Genomic DNA, 14,282 nt, shown 5'->3' with positions numbered 1-14,282 from the left:
AACGTTAATCTCCAGCCAGTAATAAATCCACCAAACTCGAACATGCTGACACGTATGAACCTTCCTCCTCCGATTCCTCTGCCCCGTCAGCATCTGATTCCTCTACTACATCCCCATCACCAATCCCATTCTCATCCTGTTCGTCTGCTTCGTCCTGCTCATCTTCGTCCCGCTCCTCTCCTTCATCCTCAGTCCATTGCTCTTCCTCCTCTTCGTCCTCATCCACTTCTCTTTCGAAACCAGGAGGCAGAACGGGCCCAAAAGGTTCCCGAAGCACCACACCTATGGCCTCGATTGCTCTGATCTCCTCTTCGCCCGCAGCCTCCATCTTATCTAATACTTCTTCCATTCGATCGTTCCAGTATCCAAAGACAAAGTCGTGAAAAGCCCCCTCGTGCTGGGTCCATGCTTGCTCGAACTTGATCATCAGGTCTTCGAGCTGAGCAATGAGAAAGCGATCCTCGTCGTGAAGTTCGGTGATTTCCTCCTCGGGTATTACAGGCGGTGGGTGCCGGCTCCAAGGCTCTCGGGCAAGAGCCGCATCATGACATGTGTGCCTGATGCCGAGTTCCTCAAAAGTGAGTACTCGAAGAACAGCGAGGGCCAGTTGAGGACGTTGAGACAATGCGGGCTTCATGAAGGCGACAATCTCTGAGAGAATAGGAGGCCAAGCAACTTCTACCTGCTCTAGGCTTCCATACGTGACATACCGGTCAAAATGGTCGTACCGCCATATACGCTCAGACAACCCTCTGATATGCTTCTTCCAAGCTCTGATCTTGACAGCCGATGCGATAGGGTAGCAGCCACGTTGCGAACATGCACAATTGCATCTATCTCTGCAATTGAACCCGAAAACAGTGGCGTAGAAATCGTCCAGATTTTCTTGCCGTAGGAGGAGTGGTATAGGTTCGCGCAGGAAGCAGTAAAACATCAGGGTCGCACTTATAAGATGTGCAGGAGCCGTCCCTACCGTCTGATGTAAGTAGTCTGTTCTGGCGCCCTTCTCCACGAACCAACGCAACAATTTGATCATCTCAAGGTTTTTCGTTCTGGACCGCCAGCAGGAGAGAATAGCTTTGGAGTGTCTCCACAGAGGGGTGCATAGACCATCAGCTCCACCTATGTCGTTCGCATCTATTTCGACATCGACCTCGTGGAATCCAGCTCGGTAAAGCCGCATCGCGGTATCGACGGAAAGGTCATACGGGTGGAATAGAGTCTCAAGCTTAAAGTCCTGAGAGCGGCTTTGGAACAATTCCTCGGCGATTAGATCAATGACATCTTGGACTACTTCGCTATTGTAAAGCCGAACAGCCTCCTTCCACAGTAAATATGTTATTTTAGCACCAGCGGCAAAAAGGATGTCCACGCATTCATGGTTCCGCCAGTCGACTGCGCACTGGAGAGCGTTCTGGGCGTACTTGCCTACAGAGAAGCCACCAGGGTAATTCCGTAGAAGCAAATGCAGTCCGTCTGGCCAGTCAGCCGACAAAGCCAGCATTCCCCCTATGTATCGAGAGATATCTTCAACACTGGTCAACGATTGCTCTGGCTTGGCTACCAATTCAAGCACGTCGGGCACCGACTTGCGTAGGATTGCCGTTTCAAGCGGGTCACCGCGAAATGCTAATGTGTTTAGCTACTTCTAAGTTAAGGAATAGATAGAGTTTACCTTCGAAGAGATCGTTTCTCTTGTAGAGCTCGACACCCCGACGATAAATGTCGACAGGTATATAACCGCCGTACCTTGGAATGGCCCAGTAGCCTGTCCACCGGACTCCTCGTTCAGCGAGGTAAAAGCTTAAATACTCCTGCGTTTCAGTGTTTGTCTCCCACTCATATCTGATAATCACATCTAACGGCGTGTCTATATCGAAATCACTCTCTACAGGAACACCCACATCAATAAAGAATTGTATGAAGTCGCGTATGCTCTCCGTGCTGTGATTTCGGTAGACTTCTGGATGGTTTATAAGAGAACATGCCAACTAACGCAGTTTAGCCAAGGACAGGTTAGAGAAGTCAACTTACTGTCAAGTAGCTTACTCCGTGCCCTGTTTCGTCCAACGGACTTGCAGTGCCATTTCTGAACAGTTTGTCCATTTGGCGCTTTACGAAGTCTAGCACCTTAGTCGGGCCTCCTACCTGATCTACCAATAGTTCGTAACTTTCTTCCGTGTCGCCATAGGGCCAGCGCGGAAGAAGGGATAACGAAGCATGACTCCAGGCGATATATCTACGAGCGTTCAAGGCCGAGCTTATGGAGAATCCACCAGCGCCTCGACGGTATGCTATGCTCGCGTCAACCACGACTTGGATTAAGCGACCGTAGTAAACGAAGTAAGCCCCGATGGTGTCCAGTCGTTGAGACTTTCCATGGAGCGGGCATGACCCTCGTTGGTCTCCGCGTCGGTCCCAGTAAACACCGAACATTCTCGATATACGCGTCGATGAAGCCTTTGAAATGGATTGACATGAGCATTTCCTGTAAACGTTAGCTAAGATGGTTCTTAGTATCTATACATCGTACCTCTTCAACTCGCGAAGCTTACGCATACACGGGGAAATAGCGGAATGCGATCTAAGTCCTTCTTCGATGGCACTCGGCGCTGGAAATCTGCCCGATTGCAACGACTGAGAGATGGGAGCCTTCGAAAGGTTAACAACTGATAGGCACTAGATACTTAATGAACAACTGTACCAAGAGTAAAAGCTGATCGGAGATATGCTGTTGCAAGATTTGGACTTGCAGAGAAAGATTCTCGACGCTATTTTGTACCCGCGCCGAATTATCTGACGTCTGCCGCACGTGCAAGAGGGACGTGCTCTCGATAGATTCCAAAAGCTCAGTCTGATATATCTGTCGGTGCTGGATACGGTCCGTTCGGTGTACGAGCGAGACCGCTCGCTCTTCGGCTCGTACGTCGAATTGGATTGTGGTGTCCCTAAGCCAGTCAGAAAATGTCGAACGCACGGCAAGGGATAGATAACTCACAGTTGCAGCGCTTGAAGGATAGTGCCAAGGTTTGCCTGGAGGCCGTCTAAATGCTTACCCAGATCCATCAACGTACCTCTTCGGAAGGGGAACAAGGCTTTGTTCTTGAACATCTGAAACCGTGATGTGGCTGAGCTCGGTAATGGGACCTTGTTACATTTATCGACCAAATCTTGAAGCTTGCCTAGACTCTCCGTACATGATGTGATAGCTAGCCGGACTTGTTCGGAGATGGCGTTATTGTCGACTTCAAGCTTGCGTACTGGGCCTTCCAGAGCTGCTAGCGTCCCGTGCAAACGCTCGATCCGATATAGCGCCTGTGAAATACCATCGTCGAAGGCCTTGAACTGCGTGTAGTATTGAGACAAGCCTTGGAGGACTTGGAGCGCAAGCGATACGACACCTACAATCCCACTCGGGTCTACCATGGCGGATGTAGGCCTAGACGTTATGAAAAGAATAAGCGCGGCATGAAGAGAAGGAGAAAAGGAGGAAGGGAGTGGAGTGAGAGAGAAGAAGCAGGTTCAGCTGGGTGAGGGGGAGCCTGCCTAGCCCTCAGCCTTGCGACGTGGCACTCTGCCACTTTTCTTCGCTCTGCAGCGCCTTATCTCCTGCAGGACTAAACTTGAGCATAGAGAGGTATTATGAAGCGATTTTCCCTGGTTCTTCCACCGGTCGAGCTTAGTACTAACCCTTCTGTCTTTTCCTGCTTTTGTCCCTGGACCGTCAATCTCGCCAGCCACTTTCTCCTCTGTCTTCAACTGTGGTCCCTGCGTTTCCTCATCTGTGGCGAGCTTGCGTTTCTTGCTTCGTGTTGTCCGTGAGTAGTCGCTCCGGCCATCAACCACCGTCTCCTTCGTCTCATCCGTCCGCTTGTGTTTCCCGACAGGCGGTTTCAGGTCGGCATCATGTATCGGCTTTCTTTTCCTGCTTTTTGCCCCAATCGTGCTGCCACTCTTGCCCGCCGCCCTCTGCTCTGCCATGATCTTACCTATTTCAGACTGAACCCACTCAACCCTGCGTTGCTGATAGTCTACTTCTGCCTTGGCTGTCTGGTATTTCTGCGTATCGTGGACATATTCGTTGACGAGATCGTTCCTGCGAGCAATGTCGTCGATGGGACTTTGGGATGATTGCAGGCTCTTCTGCGTGTGACTTGGTGGTTGCTGACCACGACGTGCTCGCGGTTTTCTTGTCGGCTGTGTACGCGTCTCCTTTACCATGTCAGTCGCTGCCGTGTCCGTGGCTGTTGTACCCGTAACTGCCGTGAACGAGCGCGCTGCACGCGCGGCCCTCTCAAGCTCCCGACCTCGCATATCCTCAACTTCTGTACTTCTTAGATCATCACACGCACCGAGAGGCTTGACCACATCTGCCTTGACGAGTCCCTCCCACTCGGCGTCATGCTGCAGTCGTAGCTTCTGGGCGGACCTGGCAAGCCGGCCAAGCCAGAAGCATTCGAACGCGAGATATTCAACATAAGTCGTCCATTGGTCCTGCTGCTTTGGGTCTGGGTGTAGCTGGAAGGGCTGGACGAACCCACAGTCTATAAGCAGTCTCCTTGCGGCCTCAGCATACCTGGATAAGACAGCTTCCGCGTCGTCGCCGCCGGGCTGCTGTTGACCATGGCCATATTCGCCCTCCCACTGCTGGCGTACTGTCTGCTCGAAAATAGGCTGGGCTGCGAACTCGGCGGCCCCCATCCTCTCAAACTCGCGCCGTTGCTCATCGAGATATTCAGAGAACCCGACCGTCTGCCGCCTGTTGCCCAGCTGCCATGTGCGAAATTCCTTCCAGCGACGCAGCTGTCTGGAGAACACCTCCCAGTCCTCTGGACTCAACATATCGGGGTATCTCGTCCATGGCCGCAGCAAGTCGTAATATGCGTCCGCATTCGCCGAAACTTGCGGGAGAAGACTGATGGGGAATAGCGGCCTGCAACCGTCATCGAGGAGAGCTTGGTAACACTTGGTTTGGTAGTCTTGCGTGGCGTTCTCAGTAGGTTCGACAGTCGGTGATCTGGAGGGGCTTGGAGACTGGGTTGTCGTATGCCGTACGGGCGAGCCTCTGTCGGAGGGTATTCCGGCCAACAGTGCAGCGAGGTCGCCAGCGTCAACTGAGGGTGCTGTGGTTTCTGTACGGCAGGCCTAATCGAATGTTATTTGGTTGTGAAGGATTGGCATCGCGAATGGCGATTGTTATCAACTCACAGCAGCTTTTCGGAAAGTAGTTCGCTCTTGGCCTGGGACACATCTTCCCAGTCTACGATGTTCGAAATGTTCCATGTGCCACCTTCGTTAGTAATATTCTGCTTCACAAACTGGATGAGTTCACGTTCCGTGAGACGGAGGACTTGGTCGACCGAAAGCTGCGTCGCCATGGCTTGCTTGATCGTGCGCAAAGCGTTGTCGTTGGATGATGTTGTCAAAAAGTGTCAAAGAGCACGGTGAAGTGAATCAGACGCTCAGGTTAGGGAGCATGCCTAGCCTGTTTGCGGGAAACGAAAACCTAGGATGCGGACTGAAATACCCTGCTTCTGCCACGTCATAGGTAGCTTAAGAGTCATGAGGAGCAGAATGGCCAACAGCTAATGACTTCCATATAAATATCTGATGACAGTATCGAAAGTTTCCTGCTCCGGCGTGAGTACAGCTCAAGAGAACAACCGAAGGGAATAGACGCCCGAACCCACTGGAGCCAGACGCCGTCGCAAATGTATGAACCGAGATGAACAACGCCGGAAACCCAGTCTCTACTTGGTGATAATCCATCACCGAAATCATATCGCGTGATCTTCCGAGGCTCCTAAGTATATGCTCTGGGCTGAGCTAACATGATGTTGACAGAAACAGTGTTGGATAACAGGGGTGGTTGGATATGCGGTCGCTACGCTTCGCCAAAAAGCCGGGCCGTGATGTCACCCATGTAGGCCTCCTCGAGCTCGTAATCTTCTCCTCCCATTTTGTCAATGCCAACATACTCGAATGCAGAGACGACGACCTCCACGTCGAAGCCCATCGCGACGAAGCGGTCGATGAGGTCCTTGTTGTAGCCATGGTATCTGGATGCATTGTTAGCATACATGTTGAGTTGCGTGGGGGTAACATACGCAGCAAGCTTGACCTTCTCCTCATTCTCCTTCGCCTGCTGAGCCTTCCGCTTGATGGATTCTGCTGTAGCACCACCGCTGCCTTCGGCAATTTCCTTCTTCGGTGCTCCAGCGTACTTGACTGCCCAATCGCGGGCAACGTGCTCGAATTCGGCGGGATTCCGGATCATCATGCCTGCAACCTCTGCGTCTTGTGGGTCCTTGGGTTCGGGAGTGCTGAGGAGGGACTGGAGGGAGATGAGGGCAGACTTGATAGTGAGCACTGGCGACCATTGCGATGACAGTGTGTCTAAGCAGATCGCGCCCTGGGACATGTTAGCGAATCGTTCTGTATAGTGCATATCCATTGACTCACTGTCTGAGAGCTGACATTAGGGTGCCAGATCTTGGTTTCAAACTTCATGTTCGGCGGCCGGAACGGGTACTCGCTGGGGATCTTGATATCGACGAAGAAGGTGCCGCCCTCATACGGTGTGTCTGGCGGCCCCCGGAACTGGCCACGGAGGTGGGTGAGGTCATCCCCGTTCCCTGCAGGCTCAACAAAGATCTGTGAGAGCTGGTCCGACTTGATGTCGGCGATCTCCTTCGCAATACGCCTGGCACGGTTGGATGCCATAGCGGGGCACGAGTGTGAAGGGCTGTATTTGTGAAGAAGTCTGAGTCGGAGGAGTACGGGCGGGGGGTAGGTTGACGTAGGCAGCAAGCTCGGGTAGCGCCCTAGGGTTGGGCGGTCAGCCTGAGGCTTTGACGGAGGCGCTCCCAAGGCTCGAATGAGTCAATCAGGCAAGTGCGAGCGAGCTATTGCGCCCACCTTCACCGTTTCCAGAGACGCTGGGAGTCTGGGATCCACTTACGATGCAAGCGGTTGTGGTCGGGGGGCTATATGTATGGCAGGAAAGTCGAACGAGCCAACGGCGTGGGGGGTGGGGGAGCTGGAGCTTGGATTCACCGGCGGGGCTGCGGTCAGAAGACTGTCACTGGATTCCGCGTGAAAGCGTCGAGAGTGAGGAAGGGACGAGGTCGATCAGATAAAGCTCGTATTGTGTAGAAACAGATCAAACCGAGGCCTGACGTGTCTGTCGCTCTTTGGAGAATGTGAGGCGGCAGCGCTCGAGGCCATGGATGGCTGGAGCAGTGGCGTCGCATCACGTGAGACGCTAGCGCGGTGAAGCTCCGGACTGAATCAGCTCGATTCCGCTGGCGTCGCCATTACAAACAACCCCATCCGCCTTCCATCGCCGTCGCCCAAACAACTCTCGTGCCAGCCGCCGCTGTATCTGCACGCACCTTTCTTATTGCTACGCCCTAAACCGCGCAAACTCCGGCTGCATTCGCTGGTCGTGTGTCATGGTGAGCTTGCCTCCCTGCGAAACCCCCGAAGGGCCATACTGAACGCGTGCAGGGCAATCAGCAGTCCAGCACTGGGGGAGGCCCCGGCGGCGATGACAAGAACAAGAAGGACAAGGTACGTCGTTGTTCCCCTGTTTGCCGAGCTGCTACTGGCATCACTACGTTACCTCGCTGCCTAGCTTGTGGTACTAACGCTCGCCTGCGTTGTAGAAGGACAAGCCCAAGTACGAGCCTCCACCACAGCCCACGACGCGCATCGGCAGGAAGAAGAAGAGGGCTGCGGGACCGAGCGCTGCCGCGAAGCTCCCGACCGTCTACCCGACCGCGCGATGCAAGCTGAGATACCTGCGGATGCAGCGCATCCACGACCATCTGCTGCTGGAGGAGGAATATGTCGAGAACCAGGAGCGAATTCGGAAGGCAAAGGCTGCCAAAGAGGGCCAGCCTGCCAGCGTCGGCGGCGACGCGGACGCGCTCGATCGGAATGCCGATGAGCGGTCGCGGGTCGACGACATGCGCGGCAGCCCCATGGGCGTGGGGAACTTGGAGGAGCTTATCGACGACGACCACGCTATCGTTTCCAGCGCCACCGGCCCCGAATACTACGTCTCCATCATGTCGTTTGTCGACAAGGACCTGCTCGAGCCCGGAGCGAGCATTCTGCTGCACCACAAGTCGGTTTCGGTGGTCGGGGTATTGACCGATGACGCTGATCCGCTTGTCTCGGTCATGAAACTAGACAAGGCGCCCACCGAGTCGTATGCAGATATTGGAGGGTTGGAGGCACAGATTCAAGAAGTTCGTGAGGCAGTGGAGCTTCCGCTGCTACACCCTGAACTCTATGAAGAGATGGGTATCAAGCCGCCGAAAGGAGTCATCCTCTACGGTGCACCAGGAACGGGAAAGACACTTTTGGCGAAGGCTGTGGCAAACCAGACCAGCGCAACTTTCCTACGCATCGTGGGGAGCGAGTTGATCCAGAAGTACCTCGGCGACGGGCCCCGGCTCGTCCGACAGCTCTTCCAGGTTGCTGCTGAGCATTCTCCTTCCATCGTCTTCATCGATGAGATCGATGCTATTGGCACGAAGCGCTACGAGTCAACATCAGGAGGCGAGCGTGAGATCCAGCGTACCATGTTGGAGCTCCTCAATCAGCTTGACGGTTTCGATGATCGCGGAGATGTCAAGGTCGTCATGGCTACGAACAAAATCGAAACTCTTGACCCTGCTCTGATCCGACCTGGTCGTATTGACCGAAAAATTCTCTTTGAGAATCCGGATCGTATGTTCTAGTTTAAGTCAAGTCTGCGTTGAAGCATATGCTAACATTAATACAGAGACAACAAAGAAGAAGATCTTCACGCTCCATACCTCCAAGATGTCCCTCAATGAAGATGTCGATCTCGACGAGTTCATCAGCCAAAAGGACGACCTCTCTGGTGCCGACATCAAGGCCATCTGCTCGGAAGCTGGCCTGATGGCTCTCCGTGAGCGCAGAATGCGCGTGAACATGGAGGACTTCCGCGCTGCCAGGGAGCGCGTGCTCAAGACCAAGAGCGAGGGTGAACCAGAAGGCTTGTACTTGTAAGAGAGCGCTGGGAATCGTGGGCATTATGTATCAGTAGATGCGAATGATGCATGAGCGCATCCGCCTGCAGCATAGATGGTATGCCAATAATCTTTGCAATATCATTTCCGAAACTCTTCATCTATCTTCTGTCCTTCCCACAGTATCTCTTCCCTCAGCTCACGCTCTAGGTTACTGCTCAAACTAGTCTCCAAAAGCCGTGTCGCGCTTCCAAGGTTGAACGTTCGCCACCCACGAGTCCATTTCACGCTCTTTGCCCTTGACGAACATTCTACCGTGTGTTTTGTACAGCGCGATTTCAGTGTCCGCTCCATTTGGTCGCATCTCTTTGTCCGTCATTCGAGCCGCAATTCCAGCCTTACGGATGGATTACCGCCAACCCAAGCGAATGGACTTGGACTCATGCATCCTCACACGTCCTCTCCATACGACTCTAACTTTGGACTTGTCTCCTACGTCCAGAATACAACTAGCTTTGATGGGCGGTTTTCCTCGGTCTCGCTCTGTCTGGTGCCCCGGTGGTGAGGGTTTTTGACCTCCCAGCTAGGTCACCCCCTCCGTCTCGTGCTCAAGATGGGTGAGGGTAAGGAATCACTCCGACTTTTGAACTTTACTTACCCCTCAGGACTCACCGACGCTCGCTGACGGGTGAGAGGGCGGAGTGCCCTCGAGGGCTGCTGGGGTATATAGTCTTCTCCCTTCCCACCGCTTTGCTCCTCTACGACCTCTCTACGACCTTGTCTACTCTCGTAAGTCTGCTCGGTCTTTTTGACTTTTTTCCTCCTTCTAAGCTGTATGCATGCGCATTGACGCTCCATAGACGGTCTTGAGCTAACAGGAAGTCTCGGAAAGGTACTTTGTCGGTCATCCTCCACGCCATCCGGTTACAATGGATCCCCTGATGGATGTGTCCCAGCTAGCCCACATTTCTCACTTGAACCGAGCTCAGAAGCGTGCCCTCATTCTGCGAGACCAGCTCAAGTACAGGGATCAGCGCCATCTGGATACCTTTCTTATCGGCGTCGTTCATCCGGAGCCTCCAGTCTACCAGCGCGTCAATGGCAAGGTCCACCCGCCCCTTACGGAAGTGTCTTTGAAAGAGGGTGCTACGAAATTTGACCTTGGCAATGTCAAGTTCGATGAGGGCAAGACGATCTTCAGGGTTCACCTCACTATCGAAGGCGGACACTGCGAGATGCGCGAATCAGAGGCGTTGCCGCTAGATGAAGACAATCTGGATTCCATTCCAATTCACCAGTTCATCGCAAAGAATATGATCCCACTATTCATGGTCAAGTACGAAGCCATCCATATGCGCAAGCGTAACATCAATGAGGCCCGTCACTTCGCGTACAACGCTCTCAATCTTCCAAAGATTCGCTTCAGTGAAGGAAAGGTACGTTGTCACAATCCAGTGGGAAAAGTGGATCTGACTGTGACTAGACGCTCAGCAAACTGCGTGAAGTGGATCCGGATCGGAATGGATCGTCTGCTACTGGTATGTTTATCAGCATTAAGACCGAGAACTAGTCTGACCAAATACAGGCAAGAATCGAAAGCGCGCTATCGGAGAGCCGGTCCCCAGGCACTCAGCTAACAAGCGCAAGCGGATTGGCCTTGACTGCATTCCGGACAACGTGAAAAGCGAGACATTCGGTAGTATTCCGGATCAGATTAAGATCGACCTCTTCAATACAGTCGTCAAGACGGCGTTTCCGAACTTCGACAACCTGATGATGGCATCCTGGAACGTGGTGTCAGTCTATTCGAACAGCGGCAGCGAAGATCCTGAACTCGATCGTGCCATAAAAGACTTGAGCTACGTACTGAGAGAGTTCGAGGGTAGCTACGGAAAGCCAAAGCCCAAGAGTGAGCCGCAAGAGAAGGCTTCTCGAGAGCGGATTTCGTCGGCCCAGGACGGTCACGTGAAGGACAGCTCCCGAGAGTCTGCCCACGCGAGTGGTCGAGGTCAGGGAGGTTCCGCGACCTCGACTACGACCGCGACCGCTTGCGCAGAGCATGACCCGAATGACACCCAACAGAATCGCCCGGTGCCTCGCTTTCTGCAAATGACCAGGAACAACGAGGAAACGGCGGAAGAAGAGGTATCGAAGAATGCCCGATACGACCAGGTTCCGGAGAGTCAGCAAGCAGTCATGACCCGCTATATTCCTGAGCGGCAGACTTCTCGAGAAGACCCTGCCCCAAGCCAATACACGCCTGAGGGGCAAGAAGATGCAGCGTTCCACGTCCACAAGGATCCTAGGCGCAGGAACATAGAGGGACTCAGAGACGGCCATGTCCAGAGCTCTCGTGGGAATGGTGCCAGCATGCAATACTCGCAGGACGACCCCCAAGGACACACTATGCTGGACAATCGAAGCAGAGTCTACGAGCAAGATCAGCGCACCGCCAACGATCCCCGCCTACAATCTCGCATGATCAAGTCCACGCGCGAGGATCGCCGCCAAATCTATACCGACGGCGGTCTCGATAAGCTGTTCGAGGGCGAGGGCCACGAGTCCGCATCGTCGCCGACGCAGCAGATGCGCAGCCAGGACAACACTGAGCGCCAACTTCCTTCACCGGTCTACCTTGGCCAGTCGAAGCTCGGAGCTCCCAAGCAGCCTGCAAGCTCTACGGGCTCTGCTCCTATTGCGCCTATGATGCATAACCGGAAGGAAGCGAATGGCGGAGAGCGACGTGGACACTAAAGGCATGTGCCCGAACGGGAGGCCGATGGTGGCTAGGGCAGTGAAGGCTAATGGACAAACGTGCATATGTGGTGTAGTCTTGCTCCTAGACAGGTGTTCGGGAGCAGAGAGCATTGAGGCCCGGAGTATTTGCTTGCATGCGTGGCCATCTTTTACATATCATTTTGCCGCGTTTAGACATTATTGGCATGGCTTATCTCTGCAGCTTCGCTGTGGGGCTGAGCTTAAACTCTCTCCCGGGAGAGGTCATTGGGGGATATTCCGGTGCTTTATTACCCCTACTGTATCAGTTAGCATGAGAATCTAAAAGCATAACTACAATCGTGGAATTCTTCACCCAGGCTGCATAGGGAACTTACACCAGAGACACTCGGGCGCATTGAACCTCTTATTGATGCTGTGATCGTACACTCTGCTATTGACCTAGCTACCAGGCGGTAGTCGTCTATGGATATTGAAACCTCGACCGTCCCGGTCTCTTGATTAGTAAAATACACATGGTGCAATCCATGCAAGCCGTCGAACGCCATGACACCATAGCAATGCATATTCCCATCGCTTATCCCGAGACGCCTACAAATGCACATGTCCAAAAGATTCCCCGATCACCCCGCCTTCGCCCCATTCTTAGGCAGCTCAGGCCCCCAGAAGTCATCCGCCTCCTTCTTCGCCTTCTCGCGCTCTAGTTTCCGCCTCTTCGCCTTCTGCTCCTCCAAACTCCCGTCCTGCACCGCATCCCGCTTGTGCGCCTGATTCAGCTGCACTAGATCAAGCTTGTCTGGATCCCGACAATGACGCAGCTTCTTAATCAGCGCCGCCACTGCGGATTTCTCTTTCTTGTCGCGGGCCTCTTTTTCTTCCTTGATGGTTGAGGAGGATGTGAAGCTGCGGTGCGAGGACAGGAGGGTGGCGCATGCACGGATTGTGCTGAGGAGTTTTGCGTGGATAGGCGAGGAAGGCGGGAGCTTTGTGGAGAGGTAGAACAGCGTGAGGGGCTCGTCGGCGAGGAGGTGCGCGGCGAGCATTATTTGCGACGGCGGGTAGAGGAAATAGGCGTCTGTGAGGAGGGCGGCGGTTTTCAGGACCGCGGAGGCGGCGTTGTAGGTGGCTGTTAATCGCTTTTCGAACTCGTTGACGCTCACTCGCTTCCCTGCTGGTTCCCCCGTCTTCGTCGGCAGCGCGAGCATCTCCGCCTGCGCAGCCTCCCCTGTCCGGCTATCGTGCGGCAGCGGCGCAAACTTGCCCTTCGCTATCTCCCAGAGCTCTAGATGCGCGCCCTTGAGCCCGCGGAACGGATGCCGCACATCGAAGTTGAAGCGCAGCGCTTGCACGATGAGGTATTCAGGCGCAAGGACTTGGTCGCTCGTCACGTTGGAGAACTTGGCGGCATATTCTTCGGCGGTGACGTGTATGCCTTCTGTTTTGTTGGCGAGAAAGATGCAGGTGCGCGATATATTCTGGCCTTCGTATGTCATGGGCGAGTTGTAGAGGTAGAAGCGGCGCAGGAACTGGATGCCCGTTGCCTGTAATATAGCAATCTACGCATCAGCTTCCCAACTTTCTGGAGACGTAGGGGCCGGGATGTAAACAGCATACCGTCACCTCGATAGGAAACCCACAAAAAGCGCCCAGTTCCAACGCGCGCTCGCAAAACACATCCACGAGCTTCATCTCCTCGGCCACCGTCAGACACTCTACCTCCCCGCCGGGCCGCGCCGGCGTGCTGCCTCCCTCGCCGTTCCCATTTTCTATCCCGGGAGTGTTGGCGCGGTCGCTCTCTGAGGCACTCGCTGTGTCGAGCTGCTTTGCGCGCGTGGCGCGTTGGCGTGCGACGTTGGCTTTTACGCGTTCGGCGGCGACGAGGTTGGTCTTTTGGCGCTGGGCGGCGAGCTGCGCGGGCGTGAAGGACCAGTGCTTGTACTGGGTGGAGGTGCGGTAGATGTCGTCTTCGGAGAGCTTCATCGTGGGCCGGCTGGGCGCAGGGAGGAGTGTGGGGTGTTGATTTAAGATATGGGGGTTGGAGATGAAGTTAAGGTGAGGTAGAAGCTTTGGCCAAGGGTTGTTATATTGGTGTCTTGGAGCTTGAGACAAGAGTGACGAGAAGTTTAGGAAAGTGTAGATCGTTTGAGTAGTTAGAATAGCCCTCTCTGAGATTAATAGCGACAATCACTTCATTCCAAGTTTGAAGGGGGCCGCCTCGATTGATAGAGATGTCGTGAAGGTAGAAGCATTCGAGCCAATCAGATAGAAGGAGCTCGGACTCAAACGCTAGTCTCGAACCAGTTGAGCCGAACCTCAACACCAAACGTCCATCCAAAAGCTTCGTCCTCCAGAGAACGATGCATATCGTGAAGGTAATCCCCATCTACACGTTTCCCTAGTTCCCGGCTCTCGGTAGCAAACATCGCGAGAATACATCCTCTCTCGCTGTCGATGCCGCTGACGATGCCGCCGCCGATCAAACCCCCAAAAGCGGGATGGCTTCCCCTCTTCTCCAAATCTTTGTTGTGCGACGTCACTAAT

At 54.0% G+C, this 14,282-nt stretch overlaps 6 protein-coding genes across 6 annotated transcripts; 2 read left to right on the top strand and 4 right to left on the bottom strand.

The window, feature by feature from the left end:
* Positions 1–4: 4 nt before the first annotated feature.
* Positions 5–3,489, bottom strand: BU26DRAFT_602058 (uncharacterized protein; the record flags this gene model as incomplete). Its single annotated transcript, XM_033835318.1, has 6 exons — positions 2,999–3,489; positions 2,705–2,948; positions 2,534–2,652; positions 2,035–2,488; positions 1,676–1,991; positions 5–1,629 (listed from the first exon to the last, which is right to left on the bottom strand). Exons 1-6 carry the CDS (start codon positions 3,424–3,426, stop codon positions 5–7), a joined length of 3,186 nt encoding a protein of 1,061 aa, XP_033689052.1. The 5' UTR covers positions 3,427–3,489.
* A 57-nt stretch (positions 3,490–3,546) lies between these two features.
* Positions 3,547–5,378, bottom strand: BU26DRAFT_602057 (uncharacterized protein; the record flags this gene model as incomplete). The annotated part of the gene is made up of 2 exons (XM_033835317.1): positions 3,547–5,065; positions 5,209–5,378. The coding sequence occupies 2 exons, from the start codon at positions 5,376–5,378 to the stop codon at positions 3,547–3,549; spliced, it is 1,689 nt and encodes a 562-aa protein (XP_033689051.1).
* A 198-nt stretch (positions 5,379–5,576) lies between these two features.
* BU26DRAFT_516290 (uncharacterized protein) lies at positions 5,577–7,031 on the bottom strand. The gene is made up of 4 exons (XM_033828291.1): positions 6,962–7,031; positions 6,463–6,824; positions 6,108–6,412; positions 5,577–6,059 (listed from the first exon to the last, which is right to left on the bottom strand). Exons 2-4 carry the CDS (start codon positions 6,721–6,723, stop codon positions 5,885–5,887), a joined length of 741 nt encoding a protein of 246 aa, XP_033689050.1. The 5' UTR covers positions 6,724–6,824; positions 6,962–7,031; the 3' UTR covers positions 5,577–5,884.
* Positions 7,032–7,277: 246 nt separating this feature from the next.
* On the top strand, positions 7,278–9,096 carry BU26DRAFT_234422 (26S protease-like protein regulatory subunit 4). The gene is made up of 4 exons (XM_033820924.1): positions 7,278–7,457; positions 7,510–7,572; positions 7,668–8,739; positions 8,795–9,096. The coding sequence occupies exons 1-4, from the start codon at positions 7,455–7,457 to the stop codon at positions 9,043–9,045; spliced, it is 1,389 nt and encodes a 462-aa protein (XP_033689049.1). The 5' UTR covers positions 7,278–7,454; the 3' UTR covers positions 9,046–9,096.
* A 513-nt stretch (positions 9,097–9,609) lies between these two features.
* Positions 9,610–12,059, top strand: BU26DRAFT_548367 (uncharacterized protein). The gene is made up of 4 exons (XM_033831936.1): positions 9,610–9,794; positions 9,898–10,441; positions 10,489–10,543; positions 10,591–12,059. The coding sequence occupies exons 2-4, from the start codon at positions 9,935–9,937 to the stop codon at positions 11,757–11,759; spliced, it is 1,731 nt and encodes a 576-aa protein (XP_033689048.1). The 5' UTR covers positions 9,610–9,794; positions 9,898–9,934; the 3' UTR covers positions 11,760–12,059.
* An 85-nt stretch (positions 12,060–12,144) lies between these two features.
* On the bottom strand, positions 12,145–13,803 carry BU26DRAFT_602053 (cyclin-like protein). The gene is made up of 2 exons (XM_033835316.1): positions 13,356–13,803; positions 12,145–13,282 (listed from the first exon to the last, which is right to left on the bottom strand). The coding sequence occupies exons 1-2, from the start codon at positions 13,719–13,721 to the stop codon at positions 12,365–12,367; spliced, it is 1,284 nt and encodes a 427-aa protein (XP_033689047.1). The 5' UTR covers positions 13,722–13,803; the 3' UTR covers positions 12,145–12,364.
* Between the last annotated feature and the right edge of the window lie 479 nt (positions 13,804–14,282).

This window comes from Trematosphaeria pertusa (genome assembly GCF_010094035.1).
Source record: "Trematosphaeria pertusa strain CBS 122368 unplaced genomic scaffold BU26scaffold_3, whole genome shotgun sequence".
NCBI lineage: Eukaryota > Fungi > Ascomycota > Dothideomycetes > Pleosporales > Trematosphaeriaceae > Trematosphaeria > Trematosphaeria pertusa.
Note: the sequence above shows the minus strand (reverse complement) of the source record. Positions and strands in the feature narration are given on the sequence as shown.

Excerpts from the sequence above, each read along its gene's own strand:
- BU26DRAFT_516290 (XM_033828291.1), bottom strand. The coding sequence starts at position 6,723 with ATGGCATCCAACCGTGCCAGGCGTATTGCGAAGGAGATCGCCGACATC. Across the intron at positions 6,413-6,462 it reads CTAATGTCAGCTCTCAGACA|GGCGCGATCTGCTTAGACAC; the intron begins GTGAGTCAATGG and ends AACATGTCCCAG. Across the intron at positions 6,060-6,107 it reads GAGAAGGTCAAGCTTGCTGC|ATACCATGGCTACAACAAGG; the intron begins GTATGTTACCCC and ends CAATGCATCCAG.
- BU26DRAFT_548367 (XM_033831936.1), top strand. The coding sequence starts at position 9,935 with ATGGATCCCCTGATGGATGTGTCCCAGCTAGCCCACATTTCTCACTTG. Across the intron at positions 10,442-10,488 it reads TTCGCTTCAGTGAAGGAAAG|ACGCTCAGCAAACTGCGTGA; the intron begins GTACGTTGTCAC and ends GACTGTGACTAG. Across the intron at positions 10,544-10,590 it reads GAATGGATCGTCTGCTACTG|GCAAGAATCGAAAGCGCGCT; the intron begins GTATGTTTATCA and ends GACCAAATACAG.
- BU26DRAFT_602053 (XM_033835316.1), bottom strand. The coding sequence starts at position 13,721 with ATGAAGCTCTCCGAAGACGACATCTACCGCACCTCCACCCAGTACAAG. Across the intron at positions 13,283-13,355 it reads GGTTTCCTATCGAGGTGACG|GCAACGGGCATCCAGTTCCT; the intron begins GTATGCTGTTTA and ends GCTATATTACAG.
- BU26DRAFT_234422 (XM_033820924.1), top strand. Across the intron at positions 7,573-7,667 it reads ACAAGAACAAGAAGGACAAG|AAGGACAAGCCCAAGTACGA; the intron begins GTACGTCGTTGT and ends CCTGCGTTGTAG. Across the intron at positions 8,740-8,794 it reads TCTCTTTGAGAATCCGGATC|AGACAACAAAGAAGAAGATC; the intron begins GTATGTTCTAGT and ends ACATTAATACAG.